Source organism: Saimiri boliviensis, chromosome 15, assembly GCF_048565385.1.
Source record: "Saimiri boliviensis isolate mSaiBol1 chromosome 15, mSaiBol1.pri, whole genome shotgun sequence".
NCBI lineage: Eukaryota > Metazoa > Chordata > Mammalia > Primates > Cebidae > Saimiri > Saimiri boliviensis.
Genome location: NC_133463.1, coordinates 26,256,963 through 26,280,121, shown reverse-complemented (window position 1 = coordinate 26,280,121; position 23,159 = coordinate 26,256,963). Strand labels below are relative to the sequence as shown.

At 41.1% G+C, this 23,159-nt stretch overlaps 1 protein-coding gene across 1 annotated transcript; it reads right to left on the bottom strand.

The window, feature by feature from the left end:
* Positions 1–1,260: 1,260 nt before the first annotated feature.
* Positions 1,261–22,052, bottom strand: PABPC1 (poly(A) binding protein cytoplasmic 1). The gene is made up of 15 exons (XM_039464532.2): positions 21,356–22,052; positions 18,035–18,228; positions 17,721–17,836; positions 15,075–15,214; positions 12,313–12,407; positions 11,910–12,047; positions 11,623–11,718; positions 7,369–7,641; positions 7,044–7,134; positions 5,189–5,299; positions 4,956–5,110; positions 3,842–3,926; positions 3,230–3,360; positions 2,613–2,706; positions 1,261–1,696 (listed from the first exon to the last, which is right to left on the bottom strand). Exons 1-14 carry the CDS (start codon positions 21,546–21,548, stop codon positions 2,614–2,616), a joined length of 1,911 nt encoding a protein of 636 aa, XP_039320466.1. The 5' UTR covers positions 21,549–22,052; the 3' UTR covers positions 1,261–1,696; position 2,613.
* Positions 22,053–23,159: the final 1,107 nt, after the last annotated feature.

Genomic DNA, 23,159 nt, shown 5'->3' with positions numbered 1-23,159 from the left:
GTATTATCTTGGCTTTCAAAAGAGGAAGCCACAGTGAAATGCATTCTAGGTACAGATGCATCACTAGGCCTCAGCAGGGAGGGCACTGTCACAAGCTAAGGTTTTGTTTAGATTTATTTAATACCAAAGGTTAATAGAGTTGTTTCTTATTTAGCATGGAATGAGATAATCATGTTTAAATTAAGAAAGCCAACTTGGCTGGGTGCGGTGGCTCATGCCTGTAATCCCAGCACTCTGGGAGGCCAAGGTGGGCAGATCATGAGGTCAAGAGATTGAGATCATCCTGGCCAACACGGTGAAATCCCGTCTCTACTAAAATACTAAAAATTAGCCGGGCGTGGTGGTATGCACCTGTGGTCCCAGCTACTTGGGAGGCTGAGGTGGAAGGTGGAATTTGCAGTGAGCCGAGATTGCGCCACTGCACTCCAGCCTGGCAACAGAGCAAGACTCCCTTGCCCCCAACAAAAAAACTCTGGAAGCAGTCCACAGAGAATGGGTTAGAATTTAAAACTCAAAAGTGCAAACTGCCTGAGTTATCAGTTCTACGCAGATACTCTGTACCTCAGGCTAGATCTTCAAAATCCACCTTCCTAAAAGAACCCCTCATCTTTACCTTTAGCAAGTACTTTGGGTATTACACTAAAATTAAATCACAGTCATGAACTACCAAATTAAACTAAAAACCTTACAAAAATAAGGTTTAAAAATAATCCTTTTAACACTTTAATATTAAAATTGTACCAAAGCTATATTGTCTACATCCTCTTCAAGGGTAGCTGTCATTGTTTTTAAATCATGTAAGAGTTTAAGCTAATCATCTCCTAGCCTAAAAACCTCAATATAAACATAAACCGGTGTGCCAGGCACGGAGGCTCATGCAGAAGGATCCCTTGAGTCCAGGAATTCGAGACCAGCCTGGACAAAGTAGGGAAATCCCCTTCTCTACATGCACCCCCCCTACAAAAAACCCCTATAAACTGGTTTATCTTTAAAAGTTGATGGGTGTTGAGTCTTGTACATGAAATGTTAAGATCATGTTAACGAATATGGATTGGTTCAATCCATATGGAAACCTTAACTCATAAAATGAACTAGAGGAATTGTCTTGTGCCTTTTACATAAAACCAACAGACACCTTAAACTTACTTTAACAGTACATTCTTCATGAAAGATTCTTATGTTATGTTTCAGCTCAGCACCACTAAGATATTACCTATTTATACATGCCAATTACAAAGACTGAAAAAAAGCAAAACCGTGCACTGTTTAAGGAATTTTTATTAAAGCAAGAATTTTATAATCCAAATTACGTTTCCTTGCTCAGTTTTCAATTCTGTTACTTAAAACAGAACTGACATTTTGAGCTATTCCACAGTAAAGAATTACAAAATTAAAGAAAGGAATGCTTTAAATTTTTGTACTTTGCTGAAAATTCTTTTTCCCAGGGTCTATAAAACATTAATTTGTTTTTATATTTTACTATTTTTTTTTTTTTTTAAATCAATAAGTAATCTAGGACTAGCATTATGTTTGCTAGACCTGGCATTTGCTCGGTACATAAGGTTCAAAGTTTCCTTTCCTTTTTTTATTTATTTTATATTTTGCAATGTTTTTTTTCCATAATATTTAAGTTTTTCGATGTTTAGATATTTTTCTTCGGTGAAGCACAAGTCTCTTTTTGTGGTCCCTGATCAATCTGTAAATGTTAAAAAAAAAAAAAAAAAAAAAAAAATTAAGACCAGGACTATCACTTGCTAATAGCAAATTAAAGCCCTTAGCCAAATCCAGTGTGGCTGTCTGTTTCTATCTATAGTTTTACTGGAACACAGCCATACCTTTCATTTGTATACATACTGCCTATGGTTGTTCTGACATGGTAGCTAACACTGGAACAAGATCATTTCAGAGATAACATGGTCCTCAAAGCCCAAAATATTTCTATCTGGCCCATTACAAAAAAGATTTGCCAATCCCTGATCTTGATCCTGGCTGCACTACTCAGTTTCTTGGGAATAATGAAAGAGAGTAGTAGAGCCTCAAGGGCCACTATTTAACACCACCCAATAAGGAAAGGTGTTAACTATGAAAGCCAACTTGTGACAGGCTATTTACTACATATTACTACACAAAATCTGGCCAGACACAGTGGCTCACACCTGTAATCCCAACACTTTGGGAGGCCAAGGTGGATGGAACACTTGAGGTCAGGAGTACCTGGCCAACATGGCGAAACCTCGACTGTAGTAAAACATTACAAAAAATTAGCTGGGTGTGGTGGCATGGGCCTGTAATTCTAGCTGCCTGGGAGGCTGAGGTAGGAGAATTGCTTGAACCCAGGAGGTGGAAGCTGCAGTGAGCCAAGATCACGCCATTGCAATCCAGCCTAGGCAATAGAGCAAGACTCCGTTTTTTGGGGGAGGAGAAAGAAACCCTGGAAGTGCTGTGATTTTAAAAATCCAACAGTTAACGAGTAAAATTCCTTTAATTCCTCTATAGTTAGCTCTACTTTTCCTTGAAAAATTAGCAATACATTTAAATGAACTGAAATGATCTTTTGCTATGTACATTTCAAAATACAAGCTTTAAACAACAAAGCAGAGGGAAAAGCTCACTTTAAACAGTTGGAACACCGGTGGCACTATTAACGGCTTTCTGGGCAGCCTCTTTAGCTTGGTGCGCTTGTAGTACAGCTACAGCTTCATCAACCTAAAGAAGGGGAAAACAAAGATAAATTGGCTCAGAAGAGGAACGGTAATAAAGAGTTTCATATTGATGACACACCAATTCCCAACAAAAATAAGCTTCTTCCCTCAGATGAAAGTGTAAATAGTTACATTAAACTATACTTAGTTTTGAGTTCCATTATACCACTATTCTAGAATTATGAATCGCCCCCTTGCACTTCTCTTTCCTTGTCCTTGCCACCCTCAAAAAATACTTCTTTCTCCACTAGAGAAAGCAGCAGCAGTTGAGAGTGTGGCTGTTGGAGTTGACTGGATTTGAAGCCTGGTTCTGTTACTTAACAGCTGTGTGAGCATTTGTCAAATTTTTCAGCCTGTTTCAGTTTCCCTATCTGTAAAATGGGATAATAGCGCCATAGGTTATTATGCAGACTTTACAATTGTACATGGCTTATATATAACATAAATGTTAGGTAGAATTAAGACCCTATAAAAAGCCACGTAATAACCATGTAAAAGGCAACTGGGTAAATGATACATTTAATCACCTTAGAACGGAGTGACTCTGGAGACTCAAGCATATGAAGAAGTTCTGAATTATCAATCTCCAATAACATGCCAGTGATTTTACCAGCAAGAGAAGGGTGCATGGCTTGAATAAGAGGAAACAGCCGTTCACCTAGGAACAAAACATTCAAAAACTCCCTTCAACAAAAAACCTTTTTAACCGCACAGAATTACCACTTCAGTATCGTGTCTTCATGGGAAGAACAGAGTAAAATCTGCCACAAAGCAATTTTTGACAAGGCATTCTTGACATTATTGGTTTGTCAATTAAGCAATGTTACCATTAGGTTGCTAAATCAGTGTTCAAAGTCACAAGTTTTCCTCTCATTTGCTTCAAATTCCTTCTTTCAAAAATGTAGTGGGTGTCCATAGTGAGTAATGCCTTACTACCCTCTTCATTACTAACAATGTATTTTCTTATTGGCTTTCCAGTGGTTTTAATTAGGCAGACCAACTGTGCTATCAAATATCATTCATGCCAATTCAGATCAATTCCACTGACCTAGCTGTCAATTTTAGGTACAAAGGGTACCTAAGTGATTCCTATATTTTCTAATCTCTCTGAATTGGCAAGGTGGGACAAACGTACTTACCCAACATTTGCTTTTGCTCTTGAGGAGGGGCAGATGCCAACATGGAAGCAGTCAAAGGTTCTTGACCTTGTACATGAACAGCAGGCTAGACAGAACAAGAGAACGCGAGAGCGTAAAGCACAGGAAAAAAAGCAATTACAAGTAGTCATCAATGAACATCTGCTGAAATGGTAGACTTCCATCGAAATATGAGGTAAGGAAGTTGAGTGAGTGAATTAGAAAGAGGCCAAAGTAGTTACTATGCACTGTGTATCACAGCTACTTGTAAGGAGTTTTAGGCCAGGCATGGTGGCTCACACCTATAATCCCAGCATTTTGGGAGGCCAAGACAGGCAGATCATTTGAAGTCAGGAGTCTGAGACACCAGCCTGGCCAACATGGCAAAACTCCCAGCTACGACAGAGGCTGAGGTAGGAGAATTGGCTAACTAAAAAAAAGTAAATTTTGTTTTATATATAAAACACATATATGATCAAATATGTATAACCACTTTTGATTAATTTCATTTTCTTTTTACCCAGAGTATTCTTTGGAATCACATTTTTTATCATTGTGTATTGGCCTCTGGGTCAGTAAAAAAGCCCAATCTCCCAAAATAAACTTTTCTTCAACTACAAAGAAAGCTCTCAAACCACCCAAGTGATTCAGGATGTGGATTTCTGGTTGCTTGTCCTATTCTTTAAGCATAAGACATTTTACATGCTATCATATTAGCATGATGTTCCAGATAGCCTAAGCTCTCAAAAACCTATCATGCAGCTATCTTCACTTTTTTTTTTTTTTTTTTTTTTTGAGACAGAGTCTTGCTGTCACCCAGCAGGCATTATAGCTTGCTGTAGCCTCAAACTCCCGGGCTCAAGCAATCCTCCTCAGCCTTCCTAGTAACTGGGACTACAGGCGTGTGCCACCTTGCCCAGCTAGTTTTCTTTATGGAGACAGGTTCCTGCTATATTGCCCAGGCTGGTCTCAAACTCCTGGTCTCAAGAAGCAATCTGCTGCCTCAGACTCCCTAAGTGCTGGGGTTACAGGTGTTAGCCACTGTGCCCTGCTTTCTTCACATCTTTGACTTCAACCAAGAAATGTGATTTTTATTGAGAAATCATTAAATCCATACCTGTTGCATTGTAACTTGTGGCTGTGCATTAAGATGTTGCTGAGGATTGCGAACTCCCGCAGCATATTTATATTGTGGAACGGTACGGACAGCAGGAGTAGCTGCAGCAGCTGCAGCTGCAGGACGTGGACCCATTGTCTGTGTTGATGTGTTAGCTACAAGGTAAGATTTTGTATTTTTATCTTGCTCTTTCAAATTGGTGATCAATTTTTAAAGGAAGGGTTAAGACTCACCAACACGCTGTGTTGACATGACTCGTGGAACCTGTGAAGAAGCTGGTCTCATAGTACTAAATGGTGGTCTAGGAGCAGCTGGGCGGATAGCACCGGGCATATTTTGGAATGCTGCATTTAAAGATTTGAATATACATTAACTGGGAAAATTCACTGAGTGAAAAGTGTTCATCCTATTTTCTTCAATCTGAAGAGTAGAACTGAAAAAATACAACCTTTTTTTTTGTTTGTTTTTGAGACAGAGTTTCGCTCCTGTTGCCCAGGCTGGAGTGCAATGCATGATCTTGGCTCATTGCAATCTTTGCCTCCCGGGTTCAAGTAATTCTTCTGTCTCAGCCTCCCTAGTAGCTGGGATTACAGTCACGTGCCACCATGTCAGGCTAATTTTTTAATTTTAGTAGAGACAGAGTTTATTTATTTACTTATTTATTTTGAGACGGAGTTTTGCCCGTTACCCAGGCTGGAGTGCAATGGCGCGGTCTCGGCTCACCGCAACCTCCGCCTCCTGGGTTCAGGCAACTCTCCTGCCTCAGCCTCCTGAGTAGCTGGGATTACAGGCACGCGCCACCATGCCCAGCTAAGTTTTTGTATTTTTAGTAGAGACGGGGTTTCACCATGTTGACCAGGATGGTCTCGATCTCTTGACCTCGTGATCCACCCACCTTGGCCTCCCAAAGTGCTGGGATTACAGGCTTGAGCCACCGCGCCCGGCCGAGACAGGGTTTCTAAATGTCGGTCAGGCTGTTCTCAAACTCCTGATCTCAGGTGATCTGCCCGCCTTGGCCTCCCAAAGTGCTGGGATTACAAGCATGAGCTACCACACCTAGCCTATATAAACTTTTTAAAGCTGAGTCTTACACCTGCATTTCCCCAGACTCAGAGCATCAATAAGTAAACACATTAATTCATATAAGGAGGAGTACTTATAAATATACCTGAAACATAATCATAAAATTCTAAGTGCTCCCAGCCTGGACAACGTGGTAAAATCCCATCTCTACAAATACTAAAAAAAATTAGCTGCATGGTGGCATGTACCTATAGTCCCAGCTACTCAGGAGGCTGAGGCAGGAGAATCACTTGAACCCAGGAGGTGAAGGCTGCAGTAAGCCAAGATCACGCCACTGCACTCCAGCCCAGAAGACAGAGTGAGACTCTATCTAAAATATAAACTCTTAAATGCTCTTGGAATATAACACGCTGTTCCACAGTACAAGACTTAAAAGTGCCAGGACTCTGATTCTCATATACAATGAGATGGCAAGACCTTTGAAACTACTGCCTAACAAAATATAAAACTGGCCAGGTGCCACAGCTCACACCTGCAATCCCAACACTTTGGGAGGCCAAGGTGGGTAGATCACCTGAGATCAGGAGTTTGAGACCAGCCTGGCCAGCATGGTGAAATCCAGTCTCTATTAATAAAAAAAGTTAGCTAGGCGTGGTGACAGGCACCTGCAATCCCAGCTATTCCAGAGGCTGAAGCAGGAAGAATCATTTGAACCTGGGAGGTGGAGGCTGCAGTGAGCCAAGATTGAGCCACTGCACTCCAGCCTGGGCGACACAGTCAGAATCTGTCTCAAAAAAAAAAAAAAAAAAAGAAAGAAAGAAAGAAATGAAGAGCTGTACCCATTCCCAAAACATTTTTTAAAGAGAAATCAAACCAGTGTAGACATTACTCTCTATGTGAAAGAAATGGTAAAGCACAGTTTTTAAATGCTATAAAAATGAACATCCATAACCACAAATTATGTGAAATGCAACAGTTAACCTAACATTGACACAGAAGAGCTGATTTGCCCAATGTGTATTTTTAACTCAATCCCCGACCTTAATTAAAAGAAAAAAGACTTACGATGAGGTCTGGCACCCTGAGCAGTCCAGCGAGGACTTGGTCTTAGTTGAGCAATTTGGCTAGGAGGATAGTATGCAGCACGGTTCTGAGTCTGCAGAGGAAAAAAGGCATGAGTTTATTCATTGAGAATAAAAGCAAACAATGCAACAAATTATATGTTCTTTTTCAAAACAATTACCAAGCCTTCACACTCAAGCATTTTTTCCAATTCAATCATAATTACATTTCTTAATGCTTTTTATACTGGAGACTGGGGGCACAAAAAAACACTAGAAATGACCAAATATGAAAACCTTCATGGTTGTGGTTCCCTCCTAAAACCTACCTGTGGGATAGCTGCCATGAAGTAACCTGAAGGAGGTGCTGGCTGGTAGGGGTTGATTACAGGATTGGGCACAGCTCGTACACTTGCCATTCTCTGCATATACTGGTTAGTGAGGTGAGCCTGGCGCTCTTCTTTGCGCTGAGCTAAAGCTACATACAATGGCTTTGTGGCCACAATTCTACCGTTCATTTCTGTAACTGCTTTAGTAGCTTCTTCTGGGGAGGAGAAACATACAAAACCAAACCCTTTGCTGCGACCACCCTCCATCATAACCTATTAAGAGAAAAAAAAAAGTTAATGCAATGGAAGAATGAGGCACAAAAAAGAGCATTACCATTTAGACAATTATAAATCACTGAATCAAATAACTGAACCCTGTTAATGCGTATTCACTGAGTTCACGATTTTTCCTTAATATCCAAGTATTAAGTGCAGCAACTTTTAAAGATTTTAGACATTGAATTTGATTGGATTTTCAATATTAAAATTTAATTATCTAACAATTCAAGCTGACAAGATGTTTGACTATGCCTTTGAGAAAAAAGGAGTTGAATCTTATAATACCCACATCTTAGTTTTCACATTCAAGAGTAAAGGATCCATAAATATTATGGTATAAACAACACGCAAGAGGAAGCTTCTTCTAAAATTGATTGCAAAGACCTTTAAAATGAGCGATGAAGACTTGCAAAGAACCACTTGCTAGGCCAGCAATATATATAAGCATGCTATAAAACTAAATTAACAGTATGCGAGTGGCAGAGGAACAAAAGGCAATAAACAGAGTCCAGAAATACACCCACACGATTATGGGAATTCGGTGTGTTAAAGTTAACATTTTAAAGTAGTGGGGAAATAAAGAACTTTGAGCTACTCAATATATGACACACTGGGACAAATGAAAAAATTAACGTAGAACTCTTGTATTCACATTACACTGAAAAAATCTTAAATCACAGGTAGATTCTGAATCTGAACATAAAATGTAGAAATAGAAAGCCTTTCTAAGACAAGAACAAAAAAAACCACACATCATAAGTGAAGTCTACAAAGGGAAAACTCTGAAGAAAACATTTCCAATATCAAACTAATGTTTGGCCTGGTGCAGTGGCTCATGCTTGTAATCCTAGTACTTTTGGGAAGCCGAGGCAGGTGGATCGTCTGGAGTCAGAGTTTGAGACCAGCCTGGTCAACATGGTGAAACCTCATCTCTATTAAAAATACAAAAATTAGACGGATGTAGTGGCAGGCACCTATAATCCCAGCTACTCAGGAGGCTGAGGCAGGAAAATTGCTTGAACCCAAGGGGTGGAGGTTACAGTGAGCTAAGATCACGCTGCTTCACTTAGAGTGAAACTCCATCTCAAAAAAAATAAAACAAATATTCCCTAAATTAATATAAAGATAGACAAACCCGATATAAAAATACACAAATAAAAGGTGAAACTAGTAAACACATGAAAGTATATCACTAAATTTTTTTTTAAAAGTCTACATTTGGAAAGAAGAAACACTAGTTTCTAGCTAACTGACAAATCTGTTTAGACCAGTAGAAATTTGTTCATCCATTTTGGACAATTTGGTTGTCTCAATTTTGAATACATATTACCACTGAACAGTAATTCCAGTTCTAGAAATTTAAATGCAAGACGCGGCCGGGCGCGGTGGCTCAAGCCTGTAATCCCAGCACTTTGGGAGGCCGAGGTGGGTGGATCACGAGGTCGAGAGATTGAGATCATCCTGGTCAACATGGTGAAACCCCGTCTCTACTAAAAATACAAAAAATTAGCTGGGCATGGTGGCGTGTGCCTGTAATCCCAGCTACTCAGGAGGCTGAGGCAGGAGAATTGCTTGAACCCAGGAGGCGGAGGTTGCGGTGAGCCGAGACCGCGCCATTGCACTCCAGCCTGGGTAACAAGAGTGAAACTCCGTCTCAAAAAAAAAAATAAATAAATAAAAAATAAAAAAATAAACGCAAGATGCACTGGAGCAATAAATTGTAACACTGGAAATAAATATGCAAAGCAACACAAATGTTTCGATACAGGTACAGTAAAATTAAGGTGGTGGTATGTGTATATATCATGAATATACGGCCCCTGATTTAAAAACTACCAGAAATAAATACGTATCCAGATCTGACTTTAAGTGAAAAGGCAATCAGAATATGTGCAGTACGACCCCATTTTCTAAAATCTGTTTTCTGTTTGAACAGTATAGAAAATTCAGGATACCCAAACCTAACTCCCTCTGCAGACCGAAAATGAGGAATGGAGCAGTCACCTTTCAATTTATACCCTTGTCTTAATTGATGAATATTTTTTTCAGCAAGCATTATTAAATTAACATAATGACCTCCTCCTTCAGAATAAGTTCTTGCCAACCTTTTCTCCTCCCTGAAAACAGTAAGTGATGTAATCCACAAAGGACTTTTCAAAAAGACTTAACAGGCCGGGCCCAGTGGCTCATGCCTATAATCCTGGCATTTTGGGAGCCTAAGGCAGGTGGATCACTTGAACCCAGGAGATCACTTGAAGCCACAAGTTTGAGACCAGCCTGGGGAACATGGTGAAACCCTGTCTCTACCAAAAATACAAAAATTAGCCAGTCTCATAACCCCATCTCTAAATAAAACTTTTAAAAAAAAAGACTTTATTAATAAAAGATTCTCATTTGAAAATCATGCTGGCCAGAGGATCGCTTGAGACCACAACATAGGGAGACCTTGTCTCCACAAAAAAACTTAATATTTCCTGGGCTACGCCAGTCCATGAGGTGGGAGGATTGCTTACCAGGGGCGGCCAAACTTTTCGACTCCCTGGGCCACACTGAAGAATCATTATCATGGGCTGCACACAAAATACACTAACAATAAAGCTGATCAGCTTTAAAAATGTAAAACCGGCAGGGCACAGTGGCTCACGCCTATAATCCCAGCACTTTGGGAGGCTGAGATGGGCGAATCACGAGGTCAGGAGTTTCAAGACCAGCACGGTCGACATGATGAAACCCCTTCTCTACTAAAAATAGTGGAGGGCATCTGCAATCCCAGCTACTTGGAAAGCTGAGGCAGGAGAATCACTTGAACTCCAGGAGAAGGTTGCAGTGAGGTGAGATCGCGTCACTGTGTTCAGCCTGGGTGACGGAGCGAAAGTCCATCTCAAAAAAAAAAAAAAACTCTTCATAAGATCAAGACTGTGTTGGGCTGCATTAAAAGCAGTCTTGGGCCACATGAGACCTGCAAGCAGTGGGTTGGACAAGCTTGGCTTAAGCCCAGGAGAGGCTAAGGCTGCAGTGAGCTGTGGTTGTGCCATGCCACTGCACTCCAACCTGTGCAACATAGTGAGATCCTGTCTCAAGAAACAGAAAAACACACATGCTTCATACATTCAAAATAAACTGATACACAACACTAAACTTAAACAACTTTCAGGGAACACCCTAAAGACAAAAACATTCAGGAATAAATTCTACCACACTCCAAGTACTCATACAAAAGCAGCCTGAAACACAAGACAACCATGGCACTTGAATTTTACTTGTACTAATCCACCTTTCCTCTAACACTTCCTCACTCTCACAGAAGCTTCCTTGGACTTGCCAGGAAAAGCTGACTAGAAAGGCCAGCCATAGTGTCATTCTAGTTCAGTTGAGTTGTAGTTTTTCCTATGTACTATTCTCCCACCCCAGCAAAATTACATATGCACAAAACTTCACATACAGAGGAACTCTTGGCCCACAGACACTAGAGAAAAACATCCAGAAGTTCTTAAATCTGTATTTCAGAATCTGGTACTAGAATACTACTGTTTGTTTCTTAATCTCTGACTTCAAGTAAAAGGAAATATGATCTCTATCCTTACTGCTAGGGGGCAGGAGAAGGAACTGGGGTTTGACTAGCTAGAATGAAGTGTAAAAAAGAACAGATCAGAACTATAGTAACGATTAATAAATTGCTTTCTTTAACCAGTAAAGTAACTAGTTGTTGGAATAGGGCAAATCATGTGAGGGTAACAATGGTCAAACACACCCTTCCCTAGCAAAGGGTTCAGAACTTACCATTTACAAGTTAACCATTAGGCCACAACTACTTCAAACGTGAATATAAGTTTTAGAAGTAATGAAGCAAACACCTCTCTGGTGGCTGTATTAATGCAAAATTTATATATATATATATATCCACATGCATGAATTTTTATATACATATTATCCACATGCATGCATCTCAAAAACATACACCATATGCTCTCTTACCTTTGCACTAGTGATTGTACCAAACGGAGAAAACTCTTTACGGAGACGTTCATCATCAATACCATCATCAAGATTTTTCACATAAAGATTAACACCCTAAAAAGAAGAAAAGAAAATTATAGAAAAAGAAAACCATGGTTGTACCTAAGTATATCTCCTATTATTTTATCCCATGTTTCTTCTCCTATCCCCTCTCAAACCCTCCAGTTACCTGGCAGTAACTGAAATGAACGTAAAATAGGATTCCTCATCCCTGTCTTATTTTGCTTGTTCAATTAAAAATGAACCTGGTATCTGGTGATCCTATCTTGCTTCATCTGTTCAAATTTGCGTTTAAGTTCCGTCTGCCGTTCCACCTTTTTCTGAGCTCGACCAACATAAATTTGTTTTCCATTGAGCTCCTTTCCATTCATCTCATCCACAGCCTTCCAAAAACAAACAAACAAAAAAATCACAAAACTTTTCATTAAAAGTTCATTAACAATTAAGATGAATCTGTTACGTCACAAAAGCTATTCCAAAACCTCAAGGTTTTGGGACAATATAAGCTACCAATTTATGCTCTCAAAGCTAATACATAAAATGCAAATAACTGAAAATATAAAAACATGTAAAATAGTATGTACATTAACTTCAACACAAGAACAACTCAAATTTCTACCCCCTTCCTCCTGAATACAGACCACTTACTTTCTGTGCATCTTCATGCCTTTCAAAGCTTACAAATCCAAATCCTTTGGATTTTCCACTTTCATCAGTCATTACTTTCACACTTAAGGCAGGCCCTAAAAAATTGTTTTAAATAAATCAGTGATATTCCTTACAACATTTACGTTATACATTTCAAATTTCAACATACAGAAACAAAGTCATTTAAAAAATGAGATTAAAAAAATTTCCAAACTCCGTAAATTGATTCCTCCCTCCCAGCCTTCTATGCCCCAGGTAGGTGTACTTTTCTACTTGAAGATCCTTTATTATTAAGAAAGTTGCCGGGCGCGGTGGCTCACACCTGTAATCCCAGCACTTTGGGAGGCCGAGGCGGGTGGATCACAAGGTCAGGAGTTCGAGACCAGCCTGGCCAAAATGTTGAAACCCCGTCTCTACTAAAAATACAAAAATTAGCTGGGCGCGGTGGCGTGTGCCTGTAATCCCAGCTACTCAGGAGGCTGAGGCAGGAGAATCGCTTGAACCTGGGAGGTGGAGGTTGCGGTGAGCCGAGATCATGCCATTGCACTCCAGACTGGGTGACACAGTGAGACTCTGTCTCAAAAAAAAAAGAAAGTTAATACCTTCTTCTCTCCCCTTTTCTTCTCTAAAGATACTATCTCATTCCATTGCCCAGACTAGAATGTAGTGGCACAATGAATAGCTCACTTTAACCTCAATTCCTGGGCTCAAGTGATCCTCCTGCCTCAACTTCCCAAGTAGCTGGGACTAAAGGCCAACATACCACCTTGCCTGGCTATTTTTTTGTAGAGATAGGGTCTTGCTATGTTGTCCAAGCTGATCTCAAACTTGTGGCTTCAAGTGATCTTCCTTCCTTGACCTCCCCAAATGCTGGGGTTACAGGTATGAGTCACTGTGCCAGACCAATTTGATTTTCTTTATATTAAGAAACAAGCATTTATTAAGCTTTGGCCCACCTTCAACAGGGAGTGGAGGGAATACATGGTTGGACTCTTTGGTAAGACAGGTGATTTAGGAATTTGAAAGACAGAAAAAAAAAAAAAAAGAAAAAAAAGACACAGGTGAATTACCTGGAGGAAGAAGCATTTATTTCTGAAGACATGTTTTCCCCCAACTCTCTCTAAAGTGAGAGACAGGTAACTGAGGCAAGTGGTATCTCAGGCAAGCGGGGCAGAAAAGGTTAAAAATCACATTCGATTACAGAAATTCAGAAGGTGTATGGGCAAAGTCAGATTTTCTTCTGAATATGACTCTCTCCTGAGGCCAAAGTCAAGAAAATATCTGATATACTTACATATTTGTGGTCAACTTATATAGCATCATTCATAAGGTAAGGAGTTAACAACATCAGCTTTTAGAAATAGCTTTTTTCTTTTTAAAGACGGAGTTTCACCACGATGGCCAGGCTGGTCTTGAACTCCTGACCTCAGGTGATCCGCCCACCTTGGCCTCCCAAAGTGCTGACATTTACAGGCGTGAGCCACCATGCCCAGCCCAGCAAATAGCTTCTAATTAAAAGATGTTAGGAAGCATGACAGCTGAAATATATAAAAGGCAGTAGCTAAAGACAATTTGGGGTGAGACGTGAAACATGATGTCACTTTCTACATTTTATATTATCTTTGTGCAAAATGGTATTTTTTTGCTTAAGGAGGGCTCAATGTGGCATGCTAGCATGACATTAAGGTATTAGATTTCCTGGCTGGGTGCAGTGGCTCACATCTGTAATCCCAGCACCTTGGGAGGCCAAGGCAGGTGGATCACTTGAGGTCAGGAGTTCGAGACTAGCCTGGTCATCATGGTGAAACCTTGTGTCTACTAAAAATACAAAAATTAGCCAGGCGTGGTGGCACACGCCTGTAATCCCAGCTACTTGAGGTGGAAGTAGGAGAATCACCAGAACCCAGGAGGCGGAGGTTACAGTGAGTGGAGATGGCATCACTGCACTCCAGCCTGGGTAACAGGGCGATCTTGTCCAAAAAAAAAAAAAAAAAAAAAAAAAAAGGCAATGTATTAGATTTCCTATTTTATTATTTGACATACCAAAAAAAAGCAAGGCACCTCTAAGTTCAACAAGAAATGCAAAGGACAGGGTCAAGCAAATCATCTGCATGTACATTTAAAATTGTTTCAATCTGTTCCATCCCTACCTAAACTAAGACTGGTTTGTGTTTCATTAGTTTCAAGTTTTATGAAGTTATTTTTCAATGCAGGAAGTAAGTATTTTAAATCCCAAGGTGGTATCACTGAAAAATCTGGATTTTTTGCTTCATCTCTGAAAGTCATTGTTTTAAATTGCACAAACACGATGTTACTTAGACTCGCCAGCTTTGCTGTCCTATGAGACTGCATTCCACTATAGGCTGGCTGTGTTAAATGTATGCCTCTCATGGCGTGGGGTTTCTAATTGCATGCGTATATATATAGTACAGTACGGTATGACCGAGTAGTTCAGATTTTAAAATATTTAACTACAGCCTCTTAATGTAGTTAAATATTTTAAAATCTGAACTACTCGGTCATACTGTATCGTGCTAATCTAATGCTATTAACCTTTAACATGAATAGAATTCTATTTATTTGCATTATACTACTTTGTAGTGTAATAGATGGCCAGTAGCTTAATTCAAATAACCACAAATATTTTTAAAGTACCATGTAAGTCTAATTTTATTGACTTTTTAAATATAAAGTACTAGCTAAAATTAACATTGAGCATTAATTCAAACTGTGTGTATAAAAATTTAACTCAGACACATTACCAAACTTGCCAAAGAGATCCTTAAGGCGCTCATCATCCATGTCTTCTCCAAAATTCTTGATGTAAACATTGGTGAACTCTTTTGCCCTAGCTCCAAGTTCAGCTTCTCTTTCTTTACGAGACTTAAATCGTCCAACAAATCTAGTAAAATATACAGGGACTATAAAATTAGATTCTATTCTATAAAGTTCAGATTTAAGCCTCAAGGTTGGTTTTCTCATTGTTACTGAGAATATTCAGAATCTCTAATAAAAAGCACACTACCAAATAGAAATAGGGCTATAATTTAAGATATGACACCATGACATATATAAATAAACCTCTTAACTATAATCACAAAAAAAGAAACACTTCTTTTAATATATATTTCTCTTTTCTTTAGCTATCCCAAGGTTAAAGGGATTACACCCATCAATATAAATGAGTGGAAATGTATGTGTATCATGCCAATAAAAAGACCTATATCAAATTAAAAACCTTTCACTGCTGTCATTTCAAAGTGGCCCTTATGCTTTCTCTGCTATCTCCTAGAGTAAGAATTTAAACTTCCCAATCCTTTACTCTAACACAGAATAGCCCGCTTAAGTGTACATTTTCAACAAAATGACACTAAACTTAATTTTTCCTTTTATTAGTAATTCAGAACAAGTATCACTAGGCCAGGCACAGTGGTTCACACCCGTAATCCAAACACTTTAGGAGGCCAAGGTGGGACAATCACTGGAGGCCAGGAATTCAAGATCAGCCTGGCCAACATGGTGATACTCTATCTCTACTAAAAATACAAAAATTAGCTGGGTGTAGGGATACATGCCTGTAATCCCAGCTACTTGGGAGGCTGAAGCATGAAAATCGCCTAAACCCAGCAGGCGGAGGTTGCAGTAAGCTAGTAAGCTGAGATTGCACCACTGCACTCCAGCCTGGGCAACAGAACAAGACCATGTCTTCAAAAATAACAAAAAACAAAACAAAAAAACAAGGATCACCGAAGAAAAAAAAGGTAGCACATGTGTCATAGCATATTTTAAAAAACAGCAAAGTAGAAGGAAAAAACCATCTTCCATAATCTCATCCTAATCATCTAAATCTCATCGCTAAACTAGCTTTGGAACTAAAAAGTAAAATAAAAATAATTTACTTCTTGCCCCACAAAATATGGTTGGTCTTCACCATTCTATTAGTTTCATAAATGTTCTCAATGGGAGCTCATTTTATTGTGAGCATCACTTTCTGCTTTGTAAATAATGCTGCAACTTTTTAAAAGAGACATGCTCTTGCTATTTTGCCCTGGCTGGAGTGTAACAGCTATTCACAGCCCACTATAGCCTTGGCGCAAGCATCCTGCCTCAGCTTACCAGTAGCTGTGAATAAAGGCACACTGCAGTAAAGCTGTAACTTTATGAAAGACACTTTGTGTGTCTGTTCTTAGGACAGTTATAAATTTCCAAAAGGGTTATTATCACTTTTACTCAAAACAGCAGTATATCATTCTTTCCTGGATCCTGCCAGTGTTGGGCTTGTTTTCTTTCTTCCTAAAGCATTGCTGACAGGCATTTGTGAGTTTTATAATGCTGTATGTCTCTCAATTTAAAGACTATAAGAATTAGCTTTGGTAAAGATTGCTCATTACTGAGGAGTTGTTGGTTTTCTTACTGACTTGTATGGGTGTTACAAGGTCTTTCTTTAATCATAGAATTGGCTTAGATCTTAACACATCTAATACACATTCAAGAGTAATGTAGGTTCTCTTAAGAACCAAATCTAATGTGCATACCATCATTGCCATTTACACAGCAACAAGAATGCAAAGATCATTTACATGCACGGATCATGACCTTATTGCTGAATCTGCCTAGATTAAGTGTAATCCACTGGCATTAGGGATAAAAAGATTTAAGATTTGCCATTCCTTTGACAAATCAGAAAACCTAATTGTTTTTGCAGACATCTCAGCAGCAGGAAAAAAATCTGTGAACTAGCAGAAACAGGCTTATGCAAAAGGTTTTATCAGTGACATTAACTTTAAAACTTACAACTTTAAAAAATTAGTCTATTTCAAGAAAAATTAAGTATAATTCAGGACAGATAAACCCCGAAAACCAGATTTAATTCCACTTATTTTTATACTTCCATCAATAAATGGCAGCACTATCGGCAGAAAGCGTGGGCTCTGAATTCATACTGGGTGTGTATCCCAGATCATATGTATTAACAGTACATAAAAGCAAATTATTTTGAATTTTCTCACCTGAAAAATGAGCTAATTTTACCAGTACCTCAGGAATTATTAATATTAGGTTTGTCTGGATTCATAATTTTTCACTAATGCACTCATTCTGAAAAACCTTCATATTCCTGTTTACCTATCTTCTGTTTTCCTTTTGGTTTGAATGTTGATCAATTACATTAAGCCTGTTATTTGTATGTTACTCTTAATGTGTCGAAAATTCAATTATAAAATCAAGATTAGCTTATTAATCTTCACTCTTGAATACAACTACATTAACTTTTCTTTTTTGCTGTTCAACTTTAAAATATTTTTATTCTTTTATCTTATGTGTATCTAACTTTTCCCTGACAAATATATTAACTTAAAATGAATGGATTTGGAACTATTAAAAATAAGATTCTAGATATTTATACTTACACTTTGCGATCATTTAGGAGCATTCCATTCATTTTTTCAATAGCTCTTTCAGCTGCTTCCTGTGTCTCAAAGTGTACAAATCCATAGCCCTTGGAACCATTTTCATCACAAACCACCTAGGGAAAAATGCATACCTGTTTTTCTTTATGTGTTATTGATTTAACATTTGTTAGTATTGAGAGACAATCTGTTAGCCACCTAACCTGGATATTTGTGAAATAAAGATATCCATTACAGCACAGTTCCTATTTCAAGCACTAAACTAAAAGTAGCTCAATAATGTAAACATGTTTACCGGACATTTTTTGGCTTACCTTACAGGAAAGGATGTTACCAAAAGCAGAAAATGTATCATACAATGCTTTATTATCAATGGATTTGTCCAGATTTTTAATGAATATGTTGCCCACTCCACTTTTTCGAAGTGATGGATCACGCTGAGACCACATGATGCGTACTGGCTTGCCCTTTATAACATCAAAATTCATGGTGTCCAAAGCACGCTCCGCTACAGGAAAGACATTTTCAGAGTCGATATTAGGTCAAAATTTTTGCTGGCTACTTAAGATTATATAAACTATAGTGAGTGGAGTGGGTGGACACATGGTCTCACAGTTTACACTTCCTCTTTAAGTTTCAAGATGGCTAGACCTTTCAAGTATCACATACTAGCATGTGGCCTAAGTTGTATAAAGCAAAGACGAACACCCAAAGCCTAAAAAATTTCTCATATATAAAAAGATGCTATACTGCCAATAATTAATGAATTCTTGAAGCAATCTCTTGCCTTAATTGCCATTAAATCTAAAACGACCTTTTGTTCCTAGTTAACATAAAATCCACATTCCTACACATAAATCTGTTTAATGAACAATATAAAAGACATTATTAGCAATAGATTTATCCACAAGCTGAATGTAGTTTACAGATTTAAGTATTTTAATTTCAACTACTTGCTAAAATTGGTCATATCACTGCTAATGACTAACAATATCATACAAAAATTAGTCCATTTCCTAAAAAACTAAAGTTTCTGAATTATTGGGGGAAGGGGAGATTTCATGTGATTCATGGCACAACTTCCTACTACCCTATAAAAAAAATGAAAGGCTAGACCAAGATTTGAATCATGCTTTCAAAAGCTAAAGTTAGACATACTCAGTTTCATAATCACAGAATTTTAAAAACCTTAGATCTGCAATATTCAGAATTCACTATTAATGCTTTCTTGACACATAAAATCAATTTCACCTTAGATCACTGATTTACTTAACAACTGATTTAGTTATTTCTGAATAGTGCCAGAAATTTTCAAAATCTACAGTTTCAGGGTCTATGAAGGACTGAATTATTATGTATACCTCGTACCCTTAAAGGCTCTAAACGAAATAACACATCCTTATGTAAAGACTAGTCCTGGAAGAGAGGTAAACGGTCTCTTTTTAAAGCCTGAAACAATTTCTACAAATTTCATGCCAATATACCTTTGAAGTTACTGACAGGATAAATTTTCCAGCCACCTGTTTTTTTATAAATTAAAGTTCCAGCTTCTAGAATATAGCAATAATCAGCTGTTAGCTCATTATCAATTGACCACACCTACTCAGCTTCCCTAGTTTTTGTTTTGTTTTTTGGTTTTTTTTTTTAGCTGACTTTGCTAGAGCTATTTTTCAATGAGTCACCTCTTCAGATGAAGTTGAATATTGGTCACTTTCAGAAGCTGTTCTGCCTATCAATGTAGCAATAAGTTTTATTTAAAAAATAAGAACAAGAAAGCCACTTAAGTAAGTAATTGGAAGGATGGTAAATTGTACATACAGAAACAATATAAAATGGAAAATGGAAACCTGCCATCTTCTTTTGAGTAGTTAGGGTACTGGTCTACTGGTACAGACTGACAATATATATTGTACACTGTAACCTCGGCAACCTGAAGTTTAACTTTTCGAATCCCAAGAAATTTAAAAATTGTTTTTTTGGATTTAAAAACGTTAAGCTGAGGAAGAGTAACACTTTCAAGTTATTATTTTATGGTCTCTAGAATTCATTCACATTTTCTCTCCCTCTCCTCAGATTGTGATAACTTGCCCCAAAGTTATCTACACCCATCTGACAAGCATTGATACATCCTGCCTAAAGTTGACAAGAATTGTTACGAAGTGACATTTGGAGTTACTGCTTACAGAGCAAAAGGGCAGGAAACCTGCAGTGCAGTTTTACAACTTCTGACTCTGCTGTCACTCATTATTTTGCTTCCAAAATCAGTATCAATTTAACACAGTGAAGAGCTAATCAGTAACCAAAGTTCCACTGAATGAACGGAATAGAAGTTTAAATTCCATCCTTAAGGCCCTTTCTACTAACATTAAAATGAATTCTTCGTTATTTCGATTATTTGACACCTATTCAAGTGGCCAGATTGTAGGGGGGAAAAAAGGCAAAATTGGGCTGTAAAATGGAATGAAGCTTCTCAAAGCCAATTGATCTAAAATCCTAACAACTCAACAGACCATAGATATCATTTACAAAATTGTGAAACTGTTTAACTTCAAAATAAAAGCACAAAGTTAGCTGCATTCCCCCAAAAATTTCAAGCTCAAGTTAATCTCCGTTATTTGTACTCAGTCATTTCCCAAAATTTACAAGTATCATGGGTCACTTTTAAAAATAAGAGAAACTTTAACTACTTGAGTGTTACAGATAAGAATGGTTAGTTGGTATTACACTAAAGTAACATTTTATAGCCAAAATTGGCTAATCTATTCTACAAAGAAAAGTGCCTCAAAACGACAGGAACTATTTCAGAAGGTAACAAATAATATACTTGAAAACTGTCAGGATTGTGAATCTAAAATAAAATTTGACTAAAGATGGTCTAAGCTGCCTGAGAAAACTGGCCTTCAAAGTAGTTAGAACCCACATCCCCTCCTCCTACCCTGCCCTTTTAATGTTAGAGAAATGCTTAACCTAAGGGAAACCCCAATGCAATGTCTCCGGTAAATTCCATTTCTACATCCATCAGTCACTGATGAGTTTCTGGAGAGTGGACTCACAAGCCTGAGGACCACCACACCACACACTGTCACCGGAACTTTATTCTAAGGCCTGGTGGCTCCCCCAGGCGACTGGGCCAGGAGCAGGAGCAGGCCTCGGGCCTGCGAGGTTACAGGGTTCAACACGTGGTATTTTTCGAGCACCGAATCACACTTCCTCCCCAGGCTGGGGGGCCAGCAGGAGCTCCGGGTGGTGGGAGCGCCTCCACCTCTTACTCGGGAAGGGAGCTCGGCGCTTGACGCCCCAGAATCCCAGGGCCACTGGCGGGAGCGCTGCGAAAGAACCGAATCTCACCCACCCCCCCGGCGCGTCATCACCCTAAAGTTTGAGAGCGTCTGAGGCCGAGAAAATGGTCGCAAAGCAAAGGAGGAAGTAGCCGGGCGTGCGGCTGCCGGCAGCGTGGGTCTCCGCGGGCTCCCGGAAGGCGGCTCCGGGAGCCCCGGCGCCTTCCCGCCGGCCGTCGCGGGGTGACATGCCCTCCCGCCCCCCGCCCCGGGCCCGCCGGCCTACCCCGCCCGCCGCCACCGCCCGAGCCTCATGGCCGCTCGGCCGCCCGCCCGCACGCGGAACCCGGTGCTCACCGTCAGCCGGCTGCTGGAAGTTCACATACGCGTAGCCCAAGGAGCGGCGGGTGATCATGTCCCTGCAGACCCGGATGGAAAGGATGGGCCCGGCCGGGCTGAACTTCTCGTAGAGCATCGCCTCGGTCACGTCGGGGTGGAGGTCCCCCACGTAGAGCGAGGCCATGGGGTAGCTGGGGGCGCTGGGGTTCATCTCGGCACGGCTGCCCGCAGGGCCACAGGCCGCGACCTTTCCGTAAGAAGAGAGCGAGTGCCGGGGCCGGGGGCCGGAGCCGGGGGGAGGGGAGCGGGGGCAAGCGCACAGGGACAAAAATCAACCGGAATCGAAAACTACTCAACGGCCGCAGAACTGGGTCGATCCGCTGCCGCTGACTGCCGGGCGCGGGCGGGGAGCGAGGGTGGCGATGTCGGGTCCAGGCAGCGGGAAGGCCTCGGTCTCTTGGTTCCTTCTTGGAGCTGCTTCGGGGCCGCGGGCGGGCGGGTCGGTCTCCGCTGCTTCACCGGGTTATTTTATAAAAGAGGAAGAAAAAAAATAAAAGTCTCCGGCGGGGGAGACGCGGAATTTTTGTAAATTTTTTTGGGTTTTTTAGAAGATTTTTTTAGATTTTTTTTGGATTTTTTAATAATAAATGTGTGTTCCGAGCCCGGAGCACACACTCCGCACTCTCAGCACTAACCGCCGGGGAGAAGGGGAAGCACCGCCTCCAGCAACCTCTACTTATACCCCCCGCCGCACTTGCCCCGCCCCCGCGCGTCTGACGCTAGGGCCCTACGCGAGCGTCAGCGCCGGAGGAGGAGGAGACGCGGAGACGAGAGGGAGGAGGGAAGAGAAAACGGGGGGAGGAAAGAGCAGAGAGGAAGGGAGAGGTGGCGGCGGCGGCGGAGGCTGTGGTGTGGGGGTAGGGGCGGGACGGATGGGCGGGGCTTTTGCGCACGCGCCGCGGCCCTGGAAGCAAGCTCGAGCTGCGTCGCGCCCGTGGGGGAGGGGGAGGGAAAGGGAGGGTGGCTCGCGGGCGGTCCTCGGAGGCGTCGGCTGGGACGACCCCGCCTCCAGCCACGCCCGCCCCCCCCCCTCCACCCGGAGGAGCGTTAACCCCTCACCGCGGCGGTGGGCGGTGCAAGGGGCTTCCGGGTTCCTCCGCTATAACCACCTCCCACGTGCCCGTCCGCCGGTGGTCTCTTCCAGCCGCGGCCGGCCCCGCTCCCCTCACTCCCGCTCCGAGGGACGCCTGGCACTAGTGAGCCGGCGTGGTCCCCTCCGGACCCGGTTTCCGAAACGTGCGTAGGTGGAGCCGGGGAGGCTCCCAGATCTCTCCTACCCGGACCGCACTACGAGTCCCAGCGGGCAGCGCCGCCACGCGCGTCGGCCGCAGAAGCGGTGCCTGCTGGGAGCTGGAGTCCCCAACGGACGCTGCGCTCGCTGACCCCAACTGGCCGCGGGTCTTGGCCACCCGCTGCGGGACCCCCAACCGTCCTGCGCGCTGGACCCCGGCACCGCCCCGCAGAGCTCCCGGTGGGGGGAGGGAGAGAGAAGGGAGGGCCCCCCCGGTTTCTCCTCATCTGTTCTTTCAGCCAAACCCTCCTCCGTGTCTTCATTGGACGTTGTCGTTGGTCAAAGTGGCTTTAATTTGAGATAGCTGTGTTGTGGGTCTTTGATCACTTCTGAAGGTGCTAGGCTGGAGTCATTGATTCGTGCTGGTTCTGCCAGACATTTCTTTGCGATAGAAACCAGGAGTGGAGAAAAATGAATGTTTTTTCCGGAAAGTATGGGTTTGTTGCAATCACTACTGTATGGCACCACAGC

What these genes read in the sequence shown, in the direction of transcription:
- PABPC1 (XM_039464532.2), bottom strand. Translation starts at nt 21,548, where the DNA reads ATGAACCCCAGCGCCCCCAGCTACCCCATGGCCTCGCTCTACGTGGGG. An exon ending in CTCCTAAATGATCGCAAAGT is followed by an intron (nt 15,215 to 17,720) that starts GTAAGTATAAAT and finishes ATATTTTACTAG; the next exon opens with ATTTGTTGGACGATTTAAGT. An exon ending in TCAGGGTGCCAGACCTCATC is followed by an intron (nt 5,300 to 7,043) that starts GTAAGTCTTTTT and finishes CTTTAAATGCAG; the next exon opens with CATTCCAAAATATGCCCGGT.